The sequence below is a fragment of the Equus quagga genome, chromosome 9, assembly GCF_021613505.1.
Source record: "Equus quagga isolate Etosha38 chromosome 9, UCLA_HA_Equagga_1.0, whole genome shotgun sequence".
In the NCBI taxonomy this organism is placed as follows: Eukaryota; Metazoa; Chordata; class Mammalia; order Perissodactyla; family Equidae; genus Equus; species Equus quagga.
Window position 1 is genome coordinate 80233028 of NC_060275.1, and position 22058 is coordinate 80255085.

General features: G+C 34.2%; 1 protein-coding gene across 5 annotated transcripts in view; it reads left to right on the forward strand.

The window, feature by feature from the left end:
- Positions 1-22058, forward strand: part of SLC38A9 (solute carrier family 38 member 9) — a 110999-nt gene that overhangs the window by 54112 nt on the left and 34829 nt on the right. For all 5 annotated transcript variants that reach the window (XR_006890102.1, XM_046671487.1, XM_046671488.1 and 2 more), the window contains 7 exons: positions 611-732; positions 870-933; positions 1169-1262; positions 2863-3033; positions 7849-7908; positions 10711-10905; positions 12894-13001. Coding sequence is in view for 4 of the 5 variants with exons in the window: in XM_046671487.1 (XP_046527443.1) it covers positions 611-732; positions 870-933; positions 1169-1262; positions 2863-3033; positions 7849-7908; positions 10711-10905; positions 12894-13001 (814 nt within the window). In the remaining variant the exon portion in view is untranslated. The remainder of the gene's footprint in view (positions 1-610; positions 733-869; positions 934-1168; positions 1263-2862; positions 3034-7848; positions 7909-10710; positions 10906-12893; positions 13002-22058) is intronic.

Below are 22058 nucleotides of genomic sequence, written 5' to 3' on the forward strand. Positions count from 1 at the left end.
TGTCTCTTCAGTTGTTTTCTCTGGCTCCTTCCATTTTGCTTACATCGTTCATCTTTAAGAATCCTTGCTGTGCCTTTTCCTTAAGCCAGCTCAGCTCACCTTTTTTTTCTGCTACCAAGCATTTACAAGAATATTCTATTTATTCTTTCTTTCTTTCTTTTCTATTGACTCCTCAATTCTTTATAGTTTGAGTTTCCTACCTGCTTCTTTGCTAAAACCACCCTCACATAGGAGTTCAGTGACTACTTGATTCTTGAAATTCCCCTCTCTTAAGGCCCAAGTCTCCTCCATCCAAAATTCCTTTCTTTGCTGGCTCTTCATCCTCCTTTCTGATGACAATGAAGAGAAAAATGTTTTGACAGTCGCGTATTCTAGGAATTCATTCTCATTTCAGATAAACAGTTTATTGTTTATAGTCTTTAAACTCTTACTCCTTTAGATCTTCTACTACGTTTGAGAAAGAATTTTTATATTCATTAATCAGGGATGTATGGTATTTATTTGTCCAGGGTATTTAAAAATATGTCTAGATTTAGGTACTATGATGTATAGAAAATACCCTATTTTGCACATTTACGAGTCCTAACATTTCTGTTTCTTTTTTTACCAGATTGCCCCAGATCATGTAGTTCCAGCGCCGGAAGAGTGCTATGTGTATAGTCCTTTGGGTTCTGCTTATAAACTTCAAAGTTACACTGAAGGATACGGTAAAAACACCAGTTTAGTAACCATGTGAGTAAAACTACTTTTTGGAGCATAACTTAAACTATGTGTGAATGAAAATTACTGATTATTTTAATTTTTGTCTTAATTAAAATGTTTGAAGAGTCAAACTCCATATTTTTACTGCTATTACTCTCTGTTTTCAGTTTTATGATTTGGAATACCATGATGGGAACATCTATACTAAGTATTCCTTGGGGCATAAAACAGGTAATATAATTTTTCAGCACACTCTTTGCCTGAATTTTTTTCTTTTTATATTGTAAGTTTTATGATAGAGGTTTTAATAAATCTACACAAATTTATTAAATAAAATAGATGATTATATTTAATTTTCAATTAGTTGTCATGTTTCTATCATAATTATTTAGGGTAACAATATGGTTGCATATGAACTCATTCTAACATGATGATATATGTTGTTCTATATTTTTATTTCTAACAGGCTGGATTTACAACTGGAATGTGTATCATCATGCTGATGGGCCTTTTAACACTTTATTGCTGCTACCGAGTAGTGAAATCACGGGCTATGATATGTAAGAATTTGCCACAGTAAAAATAGATTAGTGATGTGGGTATTAAGAAGTATTTCCTGTTGAGGTAGATCACTAATGTGAACATTCCATGTATGTGTTAACTATCTGTTTTGTGCCTAAAGATTTAGTTCTCTAACTCATAGCGTTAGCTGAACTGATATGTTAATGAATTAGTGGCTGCCTTTGAAATTCAGAAAGGGTGGGAGTTCTTTGCGGAATGCATTTACTTTGGTGCCAAGTTCCTCATAAGAATAATTATAAAAGTCATAATGTTAAAATAAGGTCTTTGCCAGAACTAAATTGAAAATTCTATGATTCTTAACAGCTAATAGTGACTTGTTTTGACCTATCCCTACCAGAAGACTTAAATGTTAGAATCTCCTAAAAGTAGAAATTATAAACAGAAAAATATGAAATGAGCAATGTGTCCTTTGTAGTGAATCCTTAGTTGTACCAACGTGTTACCTCCACTCATCTCTGTGGATTCTGGATCAGGGAAATACCTTTTTATTTATTTTATTTATTTATTTATTTATTTTGAGGAAGATTAGCCCTGAGCTAACTGCTGCCAATCCTCTTTTTGCCGAGGAAGACTGGCCCTGAGCTAACATTCTTGCCCATCTTCCTCTGCTTTATATATGGCACACCTACCGCAGCATGGCTTTTGCCAAGTGGTGCCATGTCTGCACCCGGGATCCGAACTGGCAAATCCCGGGCTGCCGAGAAGCAGAACATGTGAACTTAACTGCTGTGCCACCGGGCCAGCCCCAAAAATACCTTTTTAGATTGTTTCAAAGTTGTTGAGGACCTAAATAGGCATACAGTATTTCACTGAATCTTAGCAAGTATGAATCAACAGACCAGGCTTTGCCTCCAGTTTTTTCTGTCTCTATTAAGCAGTGGTATATCTTCTCTTAATTGTATTATTTATTCATATCCCTTTCCTATTTGTCCACAAGTCCCTTGGTGCTCTTATAGATCTGTCAAGTTCTTTATACGATGTAGGCATTAGCCCTTTTGCTGTTACTTATTGTCAATTTCTTTCTCATTCAGTATTTGAATGGCTTTTGTTTATATCTGCCTATCTTTTCTATTATAATTTCTGTTTCTTCAGTTGATTAAAAAGGATAACTTTTCAGGTTCTATTTTTACATTGTCTTCTAACTTTTCTGTTATTTAATTTTTAAATTCTTAACTCAGTTGTCTGAAATTTAAGTTGGCATATGGCGTAAAGTATGACTCAAGAAAACTTTCCTTCATATTGTTATTTAAGTGTTTCAAATATTTATTGGATAATATCTTCTGTCCTTTACTGATGATTTTGTCTAGCCATGGTTTATTACTTGTCCGTATTAATTATAAAGTTTTATATTATAATCTATTTCTCAGATTATCTGTACTATTTCATTGACTTACATTGCTTTTTATGTGTTTGTTCTATAATTAATTTCTGTTACTTCATGATATGGTCTAATATCTGGTGGTGGAATACCCTTATTCTTTCGCTAAATATTTTGAGTCAATTTGGGGAACACAAATTATGAATATAGAAGATATAACTAACATCTAATTTTACTCTTCCTCTTTTATTTTTTTCTAGCATCAGTGGATACCACTACCTGGGAATATCCAGATGTCTGCAGACATTATTTTGGCTCCTTTGGGCAGTGGTCAAGTCTCCTTTTCTCCTTGGTGTCTCTCATTGGAGCTATGATAGTTTATTGGGTGCTTATGTCTAATTTTCTTTTTAATACTGGAAAGTTTATTTTTAGTAAGTATCCATATCATATGCTTTAATGGTTACTTTCAGATACAATAACTACTGTAATGTTTTAGTTTCAGCCTTAAACTCTGGACTTGGGCTAAAGTAAATAGTAATACTTGTAATTCTGGAAAATATACTTGATTCAATTTGTTTTCTGTAGTTATGGTCTCAAATATAATATATATGTTCATTTCCAAAACTAATTTTTGAATAAATAATATTTTTTCAAATTCTCTAATTAATATAAAATATCTGTAAGTCCCAGCAGATGTTTTAAGCATTGTTTTAATCTTTACCACAAAATTTTAGTGTAACAGAAAAGTTTATGAAGTTCATTGGTGTTTGTTGCTAAAGAATTTAATCTGTAGAGTCTCAAGGAAACATTTCAATCACTTATTTTCAAAATATTAGAATCTAAAATTAGGAAACAGAATAAAGGAACTTATGTGGTAAATATATTATTTACATACCACAGAACTGTAGTTTTCCCAAATCGGCTACTTGAATTCTGAAGAGAGCCTTATTCATTCAGACCAAATACTCTTTATAATATTTTTAAATTGGATGGAGAAAGTTTATTATTTGTTGAATGAGATTCCAAATTTATTTCCCCAATGACTGATTACTTAAAATTTAGTATATTTTAAGCTGACTTTTAAGAAACTCTATATATTAAAATCTAGCTTTACATGAAAACCAAATTTCAAAATAAGTTGTAACATAATCACAATAGCTAATTTCCCTAAGAGCTTTTGAGGAGAGGTGAGTGGGTGGGATAAATTCTGTTTTTATTTTAAACAATAAAATTAGCATTTTAACTTTTTTTATTACCAAGCATTTTTATTTTATGAAAAATTATGAAATATTTCAAACTACCAAAAAAATGCAGTCTAACGTAAATACCAGTGCAACCACTAATAAGTTTTCGTGTCTTAACATTTTTCCATATTTACGTTAGTTCTCTCTTCTTACAGACATATAATTGAGGCCCCATATATATTCCTTCTCAATCTCATTTTCCTTCTTCCCTAAATTTGGTGCATGCATGTTTTTGTTCTTTTAATACATAAATATATAAGCAACATATAGTATTATTTTGCATGTTTTTAATCTGTATAAATGCTTTTGCAACTTTTTGTCTGTCATCATCTTCATTAATACACAGTTATAGTTCATTTTAATAGCTTTATAATGTTCTGTAATATGAATGTACTATGACTTTTTTATCCATTCTCTTGTTGATAGATGTTTAATTTGTTTTCAGTTATTTTGCTATTACAATCAAGTCTTTATTAAAAATTTCTAGAATTTAGGATATTCACATTTTCAACTTTACTAGAAATTACCAAATTGTTCTTTGTCATTCTTGTACCAGTTAGACTCCTGCCAACAGTTTATGAAAGTTCCTCTTGTTCCACATCCTCACCCACACTTGGTATTATCAGACTCAAATTTTACCACTCAGAATGTGGGTTTCTCTTCATAACGAGTGACATTAGGCATCTTTCCTTGATTATACTGGTCAGTAGATAGGTTGTTCATACTCTTTGTCCATTTTTCTATTGGATTGTTGGTCTTTTTCTTATTTATAGGAGCTCTTTGTAAAGTTTGGATATTAATCTTTTTTCTATTATTGCATTGTAAATATCTTCTAATTAGTGGCTTATCTTCACTTTGTCTATGGTGGCTCTATTGTTTAGAAGTTTTTTATTTTACTTTCAAATTGCTCAGTCTTTTCCATTATGGCCTATAACTCTTCACAGACATTTTAGAATTAACTTGTCAAATTCCACAAACAAATCCAATCAGAATTTGATTGAAATTGCATTGAATTTATCAGTCAGTGTACCATTATGTATGTACCAGTACAATAATTGATGTCATTAGGGTACTGAGTTTAGGATTTGATTGGAATTGCTTTGGATTCATTGATGTGGAAAGAATATCATTATATACTGAGTCTTCCTATCCACGATCATTTCATGACATACTTCTCCATTTATTTAGGTATTTTTTAATGTCTTTTAAATTTTTCATGATTAAGATCTTTCGTATCTTCTTTTTAGACTCATTCTCAGTACCCTAAAATGTTTTTTGTAAATATGGTTTTAATTAATATACAAACACACACACTTTTTATTATAGAAAATTTCAAGCATATACAAAGTAAACAAAACAGTATAAGGAACCTTCAGGTTTCCCCTCACCTAGTTTCAACAATTATCACCATTCTGCCATTCTTGAATCATCTATGCCAGTGTTTCTCAACCTTTTTTTCATTATTACCCCCTTAAGGAGACTTTTTAGACATTTTTTTCCTAATCACTCCTCCAATGAAGTTTTAATATCACAGATATACTGTATATCTCTTTATGAACTGTGTACATATCTGTGCTTTGTATGTAAAAAGAGTAAATATTTTTCACTCCCTAGGGATGAATTTTTTCCCTCTTCAGAGCAATATTGTACCCACTGAGAAAATATTATCTATGCCTATACCCACTCCTCACCCCAATTAACTATTATTGTATCTACAGTTCTCTTTTTTTAGATAGAATTTGCATTCATTGAAATACACAAATCTTAACCATACAGCTTTGACAAATGGATACATCCAATGTAATCTACACCCCCTTCATGAAATAGAACAGTTCACCTCCCCAGAAAGTAGTGATATGCTTTGTAATAATAAAAAATTCAAATTATTTATTACTATCATTAAAAAACCTAATTAATTTTTGACTGTTTATCTTGAATCTAGCAAAATGTTGAACTCTTGTTAATTCTGATTTTGTAGATTCACTTTGGATTTTTTATTTAGATAGTTATATCATCCATGAATAATGAAAACTTTTTCCTATCTAGTCATTATCTTTTAAATGATTTGTATGTACACATATATCTATATTAATATACATACACACTTATGTTTATATATACACACACGTATGTTTACATACACACATATACAGACATGTTTATCTTTTTTAAAGTGTAAAATTGCATAGCTGCAGTGCTAGTAGATCTCCTTATACTGTTCCTGAGGAAATCTTTCTAATGTTCCACCATTAAATCTTATGTTTGTCGTGAAATATTGATTGTACCCTTTAGTCATTTAAAGATGTTCCTGCCTGTTGTTTTCTTAAGCATTTTTATTAATGTGTGTTGAATTTTATCAAATACTTTATCTATATCTTTTGAAATGATTGTAAAGTTTTTCTCCTTTAAATTGTTAATAAGGTGAATTAAATCAATACAGTTTATAATATTTAAGTCATTCTTATATTCTGGGATAAACAAATTAGTTTATTAATCATGATGTACGTTTTTAAATTTCTTACTGGATTCAGTTTACTTTTGGGAGAGGTGGGGCTAATATTTTATTTAGAACTTTTGTGTCTTTTCATAAGAGATATTGGCCTATCGTTTTTGTTCCTCATACTGTCCTTGCTGAACGTTGGTGTCTTAGGGCTGCTGTAACAAATCACTATAAACTGTTTGGCTGAAACAAGAGAAGTTTGTTCTCTCACAGTCCTGGAGACTAACAGTCTGAAAAGAAAGCATCTGTAGGGCTTTGCTCCCTTCAAAGCCTCTAGGGAAGAATCCTTCCTTGCTTCTTCCTAGCTTCTGGTGATTGCTGGCGATCCTTGGCATTCCTTGTAGCCGTATCACTCCACTTTCTCCCTCTGTTTTCACGTGGCTGTCTCCCCTCAGTGTGTCTGTATCCAGATTTCCCTCTTATTAAGGACACTGGCCATTGAACTTAGGGCCTACCCTAATGCAGTATGACTTCATCTTAATTTGATTATATTTGCCAAGACCCTATTTCCAAATAAGGTTACATTCTAGGGTTCCTGATAGACGTGGATTTTGGGAGACACTATTCAACCCACTACACTTGGTATTAAGATTTTGCTAGCCTTATGTAAGTTTTTGGCATCAGAAATTACATAAAGCTACATACCTTCCAATCTTAAATCACTAATAACCCTTGGAGATATGTAAAAACGTACAGCACTGAACTACTTCTGTTATTCTATCTTGAGAAGCATAGAGTGGAGGTTATTAATAATTAATATACTTAACTTACTTTATGACCTTAAAATCTAATCCAGCATTTTTTACCGTCTCGTTTAAGTTTCAAACGTCACACACTTTATTATTAATGCTTACTAAGGTTATAAAAGGTTAATCTCAAATAGAACAAAGTAAATTCCCTCAGGCTAGCCAGAAAACACATTTTTTAGTTATTCCGTCATTCACTATAGAATGCTCAGGTATCTGCACATGCTTTTTACTTTGCTACTTCTTCTAGTATAACTTAGTGGTGCTTGTGATCAATAGTTACTATATAGCCTTTGGTTTATAAAAAGCATGTAATATACTTTGTAAAAACTTTAAGTGATTTTCCAGATAAGTTTGGCTGTTACGAGTGTTGGTTTTCCCCTTTTGCAGACTTTAGAACTTTATATAAGATGTGACTATACTTATATAATATTGTGAGTGTAAGAAAAGAATTGTACACATTATCTTTATTCCAGGGCTTTTAACTAAATTCAGCCTTGTGGGTAGATTTTTTTCAAATTCTCAATTATGTAAAAATTTTCCACATTGGGACTGTGAAGCCAATGACTTTCGCATTGCTGTAAGAGGAGAGTGCTGAAGAAGGTGAAGCTGTGTTAACAATGAAGTAGTCTTGGTTCAGTGTACCAGATAATAACAGTAGATCTTAAAAGATTTTTATAGATAAAAGACTTTAGAGAGTAATTGATTTAGCATCTTTCATTCAGTATTAAATTATATTTTTCCCTTAACTTTTAGATTTTATTCATCACATTAATGACACAGACACTATACTGAGTACCAATGATAGCAACCCTGGTAAGTAGTTTGGAATTTAAAGTTTATCTTGTATCTTTATTCCCCACTTTGCTCCAAAAAGGATTTAAGGTAGAACCTATCACTTTATTTTAGGCTAACGATTAATGCAAAATCACTATCATTATGTTAACTGAGTCACTGTTACATTGTTGGCGATCAATGTGTTAAAAAAAAGAAAAACTCCACTAAAGCTTGTGTCGCTGTGAGCTTAACAATATTTAGTTCGCATTATACAACTCACAGTTTCAGCCCACATTTATAGTATCCGTATTTGCCTATGAATAATCAATACATATTTTCAAGAACCTTTATTGCTGCTAATTGTTTTGGAAGTCTAGAAACATAATTCTCAGTTTGTTAACTTAGTTTTTGACATTTATTGTTTTAGTTACTAATATTTAAGATACCCAAATCTGTATCTTATCAAATAATTAATTTTCTAATAATGAACAGAGGTTAGTAGGTATGGAAAAATAAATTGAAGGTTTGGCCAAAAAATTTTAATTCCTTAGAAAAGTTTTTCTTTAATCAATTTATTTATTAAAAATAAATCTTTGTGGCCTATGGATTTATCCAGTATGGCAATCATAGGGAAAGTAAATATAAAAGCTAATGTAACCTTGTTAACAGGATAACACCTAAACCTTTTGTGTATTTAGATTCCAAAGATACTAAATTGATTTTTTTTTTTTTTTTTTTTGAGAAAGATTAGCCCTGAGCTAACATCTACCACCAATCCTCCTCTTTTTGCTGAGGAAGACTGGCCCTAAGCTAACATCCGTGCCCATCTTCCTCTACTTTATATGTGGGCCACCTACCACAGCGTGGCTTGCCAAGCGGTGCCATGTCTGCACCCGGGATCCGAACTGGCAAATCCCAGGCTGCCAAAGCGGAATGTGCACACTTAACCACTGCGCCACCAGGCCGGCCCCTAAATTGATATTATTTTGATGGAGGTATACATTGATCACTAAGAGGACAATTTATTCAATACATATTTACTAACACTGTTATGTGTCAGGAACTGTTCTAGGCTCTGGAAATATAATGAAGAGACAAGTCGCTCCTCTCATGAAGCATGTATTCCAGTGTTTGCTGTTCAGTGTATTACTTTTCCCTTTAATTAAACTGATTAACCTGTCTTTAGTTAACACTAGAAAATGAGCCAGTGAAATACCAGATTTTATTCCTGTGGATCCACACAAACACACACACACACACACCCCTACCTTTGAATAATTATACTAAAAGATTTTAGTATAATTTTAAAATATATCTCTTGTAACCTATCCCTTACCTCAGAATTTTCAAAGAACTGAGTAACATCCTTGTCTTAAAATAGAAATTTATTTTACTATACCTATTCTGATACCAGTTGATAAAACTTGTTTAGTAATATCTAATAGGATTTCTTCAGTAGGGAGTCAGTTCATTGTTGAGTTCATAAATATCACAGTTACACTGATGATTTGGAGAGCACCATCAGTAAAGTCAGTTACTTTGCATAGTGATATCTTATGTTGATACTAGTGCTTCTTGATTCTTCTTCTGTTTATTTTGAACAGTGTGTTAAATAGTAAGAATATGAAACAATCCATCTCAGTTAGTGTAAAAAATTACGACTGACATTTATTGAATACTTACTGTGTACAGCCATTGTTCTAAATGTTTTACAACAACTCTATAAGATAGCTACTGTTATCTCCACTTTCTAGATGCAGAAACCAAGGCACAGAGAAGTTGACTTGCCCCAAGTCACATAACTATTAAGTGACAGAGACGGGATTCAGTCAATTTATTTCCATAGCCTGTGCTCTTTACCACTGTAATTATTAGCACAAGAAAAATTCAAGTCAATTTACTTCTGTCTAGAGCACAGGAAAAAAAGTGCATATTAAAATGCTGACTAAGAAGGAAGGAGAAAGAAAATTAAATGTTTGGCTTTGTGGCATGCCAAATAATGGATAGAGAGTAAAACTCAAAACAGAATTTACAATGAATATGTTGCTTTCTCTTTGACTAGTGATGAGTATAATTGTTGCTCAGTATGTGTATTTTTCACAGCATTAAGAATTCTTTACAAAGAGCTGATTATTAGCAAAAGCACTATTAGGAAATTAGAAACACAGTGAGAATAATTTCTGTTCCATCTGATTAACAGAAGAAATTGCCACTTGTAGATCAGTATTAGGAAAAATACAGTTTCCTCATTTCCTGGTTCTCTGGATAACATCTAGCCTCTTAGGCTGCTATCATATGTGATAAACTTCCAGAAGAATTACTCTGGAGTGCTGGAATTCAAGATTCCTAAGCTATAAGCAGTAATTAGGTTTCGGCAATACCATGGCAGCCATATCAGTGATGTCCAGCTTTTATTCCAAACCCATAGATTTTGTTTATCATTAGAAGAAACCTGTTCTTTTACCTTTGTATGGGTTATTAGCACAATGAACAATTACCCTGAGTGATATTTCTTATATTATTGTATAAATAAAACCAAATACCATCCAGCCTAGTATTTTCTCTCTGGCAATAGAATCAAGGGATATTTAGTGGGATATTTTTATAGTTTCCAGTAGGAATTAATGATATACTTCAAAGTTTTCTAAGATTCCCCCACCTTTAATTATTTACAGCTAAAAGATTCCTAATATATCTAAATATAACTGTCTGTTTTTTCCAAAAAGGAGAAGCTTAGTATTCATGGTAAAAGCTGAGGTTGGTAGAGCAAGTGTCAGTCTCTGGGAGTAGTCATTTTCTGTTCTTCCTGGTCTTCTCTAATCTGATGATTTCCTATTGCAGTGATTTGTCCAAGTGCCGGGAGTAGTGACCATCCTGACAATGGCTCCATGATTTTCTACGCCAGTGACACAGGACTCCAGCAGTTTGAAAAGTGGTGGAATAAGTCCAAGACAGTGCCTTTTTACCTCATAGGGCTCCTCCTGCCACTGCTCAATTTCAAATCTCCTTCATTTTTTTCAAAATTTAATATCCTAGGTAAGTTGAGGCACTGTGTTGTGGAACCTCTGTGCAGCAGATAAATACGTGCTGAATTCTGTGGCTGGGGAGAACATTATCTTCCAGGCTTGTTCATCTGTGTTTAATTTGTCCACTCATATGTTACCCTGCTTTTTTATTTTCTTTATGGAGTTTGGCACAGAGAAAAATGTGGATGACCATTTCAAGTCAGGTTCTCGTTTTTTTTTTTTAGGACTAGTTATTGGGTTTCCTATTCTATCCTTACTGAACAACTCTTCCTCATTTCTTCTGCAGGTACAGCTAGAGGAAATAACTAAGATTTCAGGAGGAGAGATTCAAAGTGATTATTATAGGAATTCTCAGTTCTGAGAGTTGGAAATATTAGAACCTACTAAAGGAGGTTATGGAATATTTCTTCCTACAATTTCTATTTAAGAGTGTAGAACAGAATTATCACCTGGCTTTCAACCTGGGATATCCTCTAGTTCAAGCTCCTTAGGTTTATTCTGCTTTTACTCTCTTCTTCAGTGCTTTTTCATTCTTGGAATACTCTTGCCTCCTTAAAGAAACAGACTCCTTTCTGTGAGCCCTGTTTTTTAGGAATTTCTAAAATCAATGAAGAAATTTCAGAAGTTTTCGAATCACTGAAGTAATATTTTGACCCTATCTTTTTTTACAACACTGAGCCTTAAGATGGCAAAAGGAACCCCCAACAAAAGCTCAGATCTGGTTAACTAAAGAGAAGGATATCATTCATAAAGAATTGATAACCCCAAATAGACTATAGGATTTCACTTCCTCCCTGTAGACCTGATCTTCTGAAGTATAAAATACTTAGATTACTCATCACATCAAGGGAGGTGGCTTTTGGGTTTCCAGAAGACCAAAGGAGGAGTATAGGATATTTCTTTATACCTCTCTGCCTCACAATAGGATTCATTGTAAGACTGCCACAGACACACACAGGAAATAAAGAGTTGTGATTTTATAAGCTTTGGCTTCTCATTTTCATCCCTTCTGAAGCAGCTAAGCTCCAAACCCACAGTAGAGCTTATATAGCTCATTTGTGGTTTCCTGATTTGCTTGCTGACTTTCCTATGACACAGATCTTGTAGAGTTAGCATATGGACTTAGAGAAAAATTTGGTCACTTGGGCAAAACAATCATCAGACTTCTAATCAGGTTGATTATTCTCCACGTCCCTGAGGATATTCTGTTTTGGCCCTTTTTTATGGTGCTTTCCCTTTCTTTTAAAATGATAGCTTCTTTAGAGGAATTAACATTTAATTCCTATGGAAACCTTTTTGGATTACCTAACTCTATTCCATTAAGACTGGACTTAATTCCTTAAAAGGAATAATCCTCTAACTTCTAGACTACTAAAAAATTCCAAGTGCCCACTTTACCCTGTGTATAAACCTGTGAATGGAATCTAGAATCTTTCCATCTAGCAAATAGTACTACCCAATCAAAACCTCGTCTAGATACTAGATCAGATTGTTCACGGATTATTTGGCTTATTGCCTTTCTCACATAGTTTTATGATCCACATTCACTACTTTTCTTTCTTTATCTTCTTAAACTAGATATTCTGACAGACTTTAACAACTTGTTGATCTTCTCTAATACTTCCAATACAAAGAATAAGACTCAGTTTTATGTTGTCTTTTTTTCTCCTATGTAACCTTGCTATTTTGTAATGGGCTCTCTGCATGTTTCCTCCACTAAACTCAGCTCATGAGTAAATCAGGCAGTTTTGGATTCAGCAATATGAATATCTGGTTCTTCTTAGGCCTGCTACATAGTTTTTTGCTTTGTTTTCTGATGACTCACATAGCTTGTTTCTGTTCTTTAGATCCCACCTGGGTTTTAGTGGGTTTAATCAATGAAGGTAATAATTTTCCAAACTTTGCTCAGAATGTAGAAACAAAGCTTGATTTTGAAATAGTCTGTAAAGTACACAAAGGTGATAAATGATAAAAAAAATCTGAATTTTTTTCTCACAGGCACAGTGTCCGTTCTCTATTTGATTTTCCTCGTCACCTTTAAGGCTATTCACTTGGGATTTCATTTGGAATTTCACTGGTTTATGCCAACAGAATTTTTTGTACCAGGTGAGCTATTATAGCCAAATAAAGAATTAATAAATTACAATAATGTGATCTTTAAGTTAGCTATTGTTAACTATTGATATTCTAGAACAAGTAGTGGTAATTTTTTATTATGAGTTTTTTTATTAATGTTGTTAAGCTAAAAAGAAAAGTACAGTTGAAATTACTCTGGTTTTCTTGCAGTTAGGGGTAACCAGGGCCCTTTGTCATTTATATTTGGGAGTTGAAGTTCATTGGAGTTACAGTGCAATTGAAAAATCAAGAACTCATTCTCTCGACTTTTCTGAGAAAACATACCCCTAGAATTTCAGAGACTGAGAACATGGTCAGTGATTAATATATGTGGATAACACTGCTCATTAACATCATTGTTCTCCTTATGGGTTGTTTTTTTTTTTTACTATTGCCTTTTTCAGGCTAATTAAGATGGTAATTATTAAGTGTTCCCTCCCTCCTTTCTTTTTTTTTTTAAAGATTGGCACCGGAGCTAATATCTGTGCCAATCTTTTTTCTTCTTCTTCTTCTCCCCAAAGCAACCCCCCAGTACCTAGTTGTATATTCTAGTGGTACGTCCTTCTGGTTCTGCTATGTGGCTTGATGAGCAGTGCCATGTCTGTGCCCAGGATCTGAACAGCGAAACCCTTGGGCCACTGAAGCAGAGCACGAGAACTTAACCACTCAGCAACAGGGCTAGCCCCTCTCTCCCTCTTTTTTTTTTTTCATGTTATAACTTGGCAATTTCTAAAATTTCACCAAATTTAGAGGATTTGGGACATGATAAAAGCACCGTGAAACAATGAATGGATAATGCTACATGAAGAGTCAGATTAGAAAATAGAAGTGACTCTTAGACTAGTATCTTGAAAACTGATAAGGAGAAAGTAGTACAAAATTCCGTTGTTGGTTTGGAAAAACTGCTTTCTTTCCATTCAGGTAGTCTAGAATTTCAAGTCTCTATTCTGTATCTGGTGTTACTCTCTAAAGTTTTATAGTTTTTGTCCACTACATCTTTATTTCTTTTGTTACAACATTCCTATGTTTTCCAGGTATACTGAGTTGGTAGTCACTGGAAGTTGTTGTTTACGTTACCATGGTTACTTGTTTTCAGATTATCTTGGCTGTATTAGCTTTGATTTTTTATTTCTATTAGAAACCCACAAAGACTAAAAGGTCAGTGTAAATTCAGGATAAAGGAAGTACTGGGGCTTGAAAGGCATCCTTCTCTCTGTTTGTATTTAAAATTGGACACTGATGAAAATGGCAACTTTAAGCTAGTTCTTCCATTGATTGATAAAAATAGTCTAGGATATTATTTTCTAAAATTAGATCCACATTGATTTATGTTGAGTCTTAGTGATAAAATTTTCTGCTAATGATAGAACATTAGAGATAAATATGAGGGAAGCGGAGAATATAAATAGTTATTTAGAAGATGGAAAAGAGAACATATTTAAATAGATATTAAGCCATTTATTTCACTTTACTTCATTTCTAAATGATATGAAGGGAGAATCATGAGGACTAAAAGAGGCTTGTGTTAATATTTATGGTCCTGAAATTAATTACTCTATTGCGATTGAAGAACTTCTCAAGAATAAAAATATGTCAGAAAATCTTTTTAGTAAAAGCTTATTAAGAATCAGAGAACTTTGGAGGGTGTGAATCTTTACTGTCCTGATGAAGAATTCACATAAACGTGTAGTTCTGATTGAATCCTTTTTTATATACTCTTGTTTCTAAAAATTTGTTTTTCAACGCAGTAGATCCCATTGCCCTCCCTCCCGGGTAACTGGAAAAATAAGGAGAAAAAACGTACTCATGTATTTCATCCTATCCTTTCCTGCCTACTCAAGGACTTTACTTTTGCAGTTATCCATTCTTTCTCCTTAATCATATCATCAAATTTTGCCTTTACTGAACTATTCCTACCAGTATATAAACCTGTCTCCCAATCTAAAAAGAAAAACTCATATAACCCCACATTCCCCTCTAGCTATTGCTTCCTTTTAAAGAAAAACTGAAAGAGTTGCCTATGCTTACTGTCTCCACTTATCTTTCATTTTGCCTTGAATTCACTTCTGTCAGGCTTTTGCCACAGTCATTCCACTCATGGTCCAGTCTTGATGACCCATGACTTCATCTTGCCAAATCTAATGACCAATCCTCACTTCTCTTCTTACTCAACCTATCAGCAGCATAGGGCACATTTGGTTACTCCATCTTACAACACTTTCTTTACTTAACTTCTAAAATCCCATTCTCTCTTGATTCTTCCACATAATTGCTCCTCATATTTCTGACCTCTAAATGATGGAATCATCCAGGGTTTACTATCCTCACCTCCTTCTCTCTACCTTTATTCCCTAAGTAATGTCATCTAGCCACCTGGGTTTATATTGTCTATATGACAACTAGTCCCAATTTTATGTTTCTAACCCAGATCTCTCCACTGAAATCCATAGTCATATATCTGCCTGCCCTTCTACATCTCTACGTGGATGGCCAGCAGGTATCTCAAAATTAAATTTACAAAAATCAAATACTTGTTTCCTTCCTTATCCACTCCCATCTCACCAACCTGCTTAAGCTGCTCTTCTCTATGTCAGAAAATGGTAGCTCCAATTTTCCATGTGCTCAGGCCAAAAACTTTGGAGTCATACTTGACCTTTTTTCCACCCTCTATATCTGCAAAGCATATAAGCTCTACTGTCAAAATAAACTAAGACTCTGACTACTTCTTAGCGTTTCCACCAAAAGAACTGTGGCAAACTACTAATCTCTCATCTGATTATTGTAGTAACCTCTTAACTAGTCTCACAGTTTCTACTCCATCTCCCCCTTCCATAGTCTGTTCAACACCTAGCAGCTGAAGTGACGTTTTTAAAACAAACTTCAAAAGCCTCTAATGGTTTCCCATCTCATTCAGAATAAAGGCAAGTCTTTATCATAGTCCACAGGCCCTATATGATTCGACTCCTGACTTCCTCTCTGATTTCATCCCCTACTGCTTTCCCACTCATTCAGTCCACTCCAGCCACACTGTCTTCTTGCTGTTCCTCAAAATACCAAGCACACTCCTAACTCAGAATCTTTGCACTTACTGTTCCCTGTGCATGAAATTCCCATGTCCTCTCTCGGGTATCTGCATCGTTAGTATCGTTAGAGAGGTCTTCCCTGACGTCCTGCCCACTCCCACCCCTCCTTCTTTTTCCTTATTTTTCTTTAGAGCTCTCATTACTACCAAATCTTATGTGCAAGTATCCCTGGCTATCTAAATTTATTAAGTTTCTGATTTTGATAATGAGTTGGAATATTATTGAGTGATATCTATTATTCTAATCTACTTAGTTCCTGAGTTTCAGATAGAAAGTAGCAGAAGTTAAGGTAACAAGGGACTTAGCCATAAATGTTTCCAAATCTACTTGGTTCTTGAATTTGGATAATGAAAGATCAGACAGTAAGGAATACCTTATTTATTTTTTCCTTGTGTATCTGTCTCCTTTAAAAAGTTAGCTTTCTGAGAAAAGGGATGTTCTTTTTTTTTGTTTTTTATACTCCTCTATTACTATTGTATCTCCAAGGCTTATACTACTTCCTGGCATATAGTGAGTACCCAGTAAATAATTGTTGAATGAATAAATGTGTTTATCTCTACTCCTTCCTAAATCCCATTAAAACAACAGTAAAGAAATAGATGTAAAAAACAAACACAAAGAGCCTCTATAGAAGAAACAATAGCAGACAAGAGAGAGCAACATAGTTTTAGAAGCTGGAAAACTGATAGATGGTTGGTACTGCCAGCAAAGAAGAGAAAGCTGAAGTGTAAGGACCTATAGAGAGGGATTCCAACACAAAGGAGGCCAATTTGAGCCATACAATCCTTGAAAGCTTCAGCATTTGGAGGCATTTGTGTAACTCTGAAAGCAAGGGTAAAGAGAACTTAAAATGAGAGAATTCCTTGAAATTTTTTATCAGGAATGTTAGATGTAACCCTTCCTTTCCCTCTTCAACCTAGCAAGGGATGGAAGAAACTGAATCAGTCTCTGAACTCAGGTTTGACAAACACAACAAAGAGGGGGAATAAGGCTAGTCTGAAAACAGGGATTAAGCAAAAGCGTATATGCTGAATGGTGAGACCATACACTCTCCTATACCCCTCCAACTCTCTTGTCTTCACTCATTTGCTCCAAGAATGCTGATAGCATAGGATAATAGAGGATTCTCATCTGGAGAAACTGACAAGCCCAAGAGAAAAGACCTAGAGTCTCAAATATTTGGGTTCTACCAAAGCAGGTACCTTGCTTGTGTCAGGCTATTGAGATATCTACTAAGTATATATGTTTTTAGTGCTTCACTTTTAAATATAAACAAATAGACACAGATCACTAGATATTTGTGGAAAGCCTCTTACATGAAAACAAAACAGAAAAGAAAAAAGGAACTTGAAGGGAAAAGAGAGTAAGAGGGAACAAAAGAAAACTTCCCAAAAAATTACACCCTCATAGTGACAGAAGAAAGTGATAGATCCATGAAACAATACTTGGATGCCAAGAAAGAAAGGAAAGTAGGGAGTTTGGTCTTAGATCAAAAATATAATAGAAATTAGAATTCAAAGAAAATTTGGAAGATAAAGCTAACTTCCCAAAAAATAGACTAGAAATCTTGGATGAATGGATGGACAGTTGGATGGATGGACAGAAAGAAGGAAGGGAGGGAGGGAGGGCAGAAGGAAAAATAGAGAAAATATAAGAAAATTAGAGCATTAATCTAGGTGGCCCAATGTCCAACTAAAAATAGTTCCATAAAGAGAGAAAATGAAGAGGAGGAAATTATCAGAGATAATTTAAGAAATTTCCCCAGAACTGAAGAACATGGGTTTCTAGATGTAAAGGGCCTGAAGTGCCCAGCACTGTGACTAAGACTCACACCAAAGCATATCATCATAAAATTTCAAAGTACCAGGAATAAAGAGAAGACCCTTAAAGCTTCTGGGGATGAAGAGTAGGGTCTATGCAAAAGGTCTGAAATCAGGATAGTATCAGACTTTTTAACAACTCTGAAAGCTAGAAGACAACAGAAGTGTCATCAGATGTCTCAGAATAAGTTATTTTAACCTAAAATTCTAATCCCACCAAACTCTCAGTCAAGTGTTAGAGAATAATATATTTTCCGAAAGTAAAGTCTCACGAAATTTTACCTTCCATGCACTCTTTCTCAGGAAAAAACTGCAAAATGTGCTCCACCAAAAAGAAGTAGTAAATCAAGAAATACCCAGAGTGGTGGTGAAGGGAAATCCTAGGAAACAGCTGTGCAACAGGCCTAGAGAGCAACCAGCCCAGATTACAGCAGGTAGACAGATGGCCCCAGGAGGCATTTTTTTCCAAGAAAAAATAAAATGGAAAATATTATTTAATGTGTTGTATAGCTAGAGTGGAGTTGTATCATTTTTTTGGAGAGTTGGAAAAGAATTACTGTTAACTAGAAAATTAGGCAGCCAAAAAGGAAAAAGTCAATTATTACCTTTAGAAAAACAGGTCAACAAAAGTATTTTTATGTGAGGAAGAAAATGTAATAATACAGTCCATGGCTTAACAATGAATAATATATAATCACAAAAATTAAAACATTGAATATTGATTTTGAAAAATCAAAAGTATGATTATATTGGGGGAATAGGAGATGGGAAAGTATGAGTGGTAGTAGTGGTATAAATTAAAGCCTTCTAGTGGAAAACCAATGAATTATGTCTAAAATTTAAAAATAAAGGAAAAGGAATATAAGCATATTACTTAAAAATAAGCTAGATTATAAATTTAAAATATGCTGAAGAGTTAGCAGAGTTAAAATTAGTTGACTCTGGGAAACAGGATGCAGGATGGGAGGTATGAAGCAAGAGAATGCTGGTTTTCATTAGAAACCTTGTAATACTATTAACTTTTAACAATTAGTACGCATTTAAGACTACAGTTGATTACATTTTTTAAGTGAAAACTGTTAAATGCTTTGAGACTGACTTCAAAGAGACTTCAGACACTGATTATCAAGGATTATCAGGTGATTTGCCATTTGATAGCAGCATTGTGTTCATTTGTAACCAGAAAAAATAATTTTCTAACCACATATGCTTTAAATAGTTTTGTTATTCACTTTCCATTAGGAGCAGACTACATTTTACCATTCACTTGTTGATACCTAATAATGCTTCCAAATATAATGGAATTTCTGTCTTCTTATTTTTTACACGTATGCCCCACTGTTTCTTTGTTTTTGCTTTTGAACTTTTTATTGAAGTATAACTTACATAGACACAAGTGCACAACTCTAAGTGTACAGCTCGATTAATTTTCACAAACTGAACACACAAGATACCCAGCTCCCAGATCAAAAACAGAAATTACTAGCATCCTGGAAGTCCCTCTCATTCTCCCTACCAGTCACTATCTCCCTGCAAAGATAACCACGTTCTAACTTCTAACACAAAGGTTAGTCTTGCCTGTTTTTTTAACTTAATAGAAATGGCATATACAGTATGTATTCTTTGGTGTCTGGCTTCTTCTAATCAACATTATATTGTCATATTTATCCATATTATTGTGTGTATTTGTAGTTCATTCATTCTCATTGGTATTTCATTGTCTAACTATGCCACATTTTATCTTTTACTGTTAAGGGACAGTTGAGTAGTCTCCAGTTTTTCACTATTATGTTTATGGCATCAGTCTTCATTCTCATACCTATCTTTTGGTGAACACATGGCTGCTTTCTCTTGAGTATAAACCTAGGAGTGGAATTGCTGGGTCAAAGGGCGTGCATGGATTCTGCTTTGGTAGATATTGCCAAACAGCTCTCCAAAATGGTTGTACCAGTTTACATTCCCCACCAGTAGTGTTTGAGTGTTCTAGTTGCTCCGCATCTTCACTAACACTTGTATTTTCTGTCTTTTTCATCTAGCCTTTCTGGTGGGTATGTAGTAGTATTGTGGTTTTCATTTGCATTTTCCAATGGCTGATGAAGTTAGCACCTTTTTTATGTTCATTGGCAATTTGGATTTCCTCTTTTGTCAAGTGTCTCTTCAAGTCTTTTGCCCATTTTTCTAACTATTTTTTTCTTATTGATATATAGGAGTTCTTCATACATTCTAGATATGTGTCCTTTGTCATATTAATGTATTGCAATTATCTTTTCCTTCTCTGCCTACTTCTTTTCTTAATATGCCTTCTCAAAGGAAAAAAGTAGGCAGTTTGAAAATGATCAGAAGTTTGAGTCTTCTTTAAAACTACTTTGTGAAGGAATCTCTCTTTAATTTACTGTGCACTGATCATAGTGTAAATGTCTCAGGTCTTTAAAAAGGCATATTTTCCATACGAAAACTTGTACAAGAATGTTCATAGCAGCATTATTCATAATAGCCAAAAAGTGGAAAGAACCCAAATGTCCATCACCGATGAGTGGTTAAATGAAGTGATATATCCATACAATGGAATATTATTTGTCAATAGAAGGGAATAAAGTACTGTGGTGATGGTTGCACAAGTTGGTTAATCTACTAAAAACTATTTATTGTACATATTAAATTGGTGACATATATGTGAATTATGTTTCAGTAAAGCTGTTAAAAGGGATCTCAAGTTCTCAAGAAATTCACTCAAAAAGATAGTTTTGTTGGCTAATTGGAAAAAGCTGGATAGCTACTTAATTTGACAAGTTAGAAACAACGGTGGTATCACCTGCCTTAGAAAAGGATCAACTAACAAGTTCCTCAGGAGGCATCTTAGGGATAATGGAGGTTGATTGCTCTGAGAGACAGGAAAGATCAACTAAATTGAAGAGAACTTATTGAAAACCAATAGATCTTAGCAAAAAGCAAAATCATTTTGAAGAACCGTTTAAAGTAGAATTTTTGACCATTTCCATGATTGAAAGTCCTTCATTCTGAAAATAAATGAATGCCTCTGATTATGTACCATACGTTGTCAAAAAAAAGACATGGCCCACTGTCATCCAGGAACTTACAGTTGAGCAGTAAGACCAAGTTGTGAATTAACGATCATAGTACAAAGATATATACATGAGACATAGTAATATAGAGGAATTCATGTAAGTAAAAATTGGGAATGAGAGAAGGGTTCTAAATAGAGAATGTTTTAAGGGCCGAAAGGAATTCTTTAAATGAAGAATTGGAGGAAGGGGTGTATGCCAGGCAAGGGAATAACAAGTTTACACAACAGATAAGGCCTGAGCTGATATGACCCATTTAGGAAATTACAGGAATTTGTATGTCTGGAATGAAAGAATACTTGCTGGGAAAGTGATGGGAGATAAGGATAAAGAAGCAAAGCCCAGATCATGAAGAGCAGTCTATTTTAAGCTAAAAGTAACTCTCTGGCTGGCTATCAGACTCTCCTTCCCCCTTATTTGGGGTTAGCTGAACTAGGAGACAGGCTTCTAGGTCTTCAGGAGGTCAATATGGTAGAGGAAGAATAGTCCTGTATTCCCTGCCTAAAAATAGGATTCCTAATGGAGCTGCTATAGTCAAATACAAAGAAAATTTAAAAAGATAAGTTGAGATCATAGGTGCCATAGCCTCATTTATTCACTCTCTCTGAATCAACAAGAATATGTAGAAAAACAATGATAATGACAACACTGTCAGAACCTTGGGATATGGCTGAAGCACTGCTGAGAAGATAATTCAAAGCTGGGTGATAAGTGATCCAGTGCCCAATTTCTATTTCACTGCCACTTTCTTAGACCACTTCCAGTACCAGTTGTGTCAGTTCAAGTTCTCCAGTAAGCAGACATCAAAATGGAGTAACAAGTACAAGTAATTTATTGAGGGAGCACTTATGAAACATAGAAGGGAGAGCAAGCAGGAGTAGGTGGCTGCATCAGACCACAGTGTAGCTCAGATCTGTGAAAGGAGAGAAGGAGAGGAGGAGGACTGGGTAGGAATAGACTCAGAAAGTTTTAGCCAACCCAATGTGAAGCTCTGGCAAAGATTGTCTGCAGAGGAGTCCAGGGTTGGGGAAAAGTGGTCAAGCCATAGTACTCTGCTTGCTC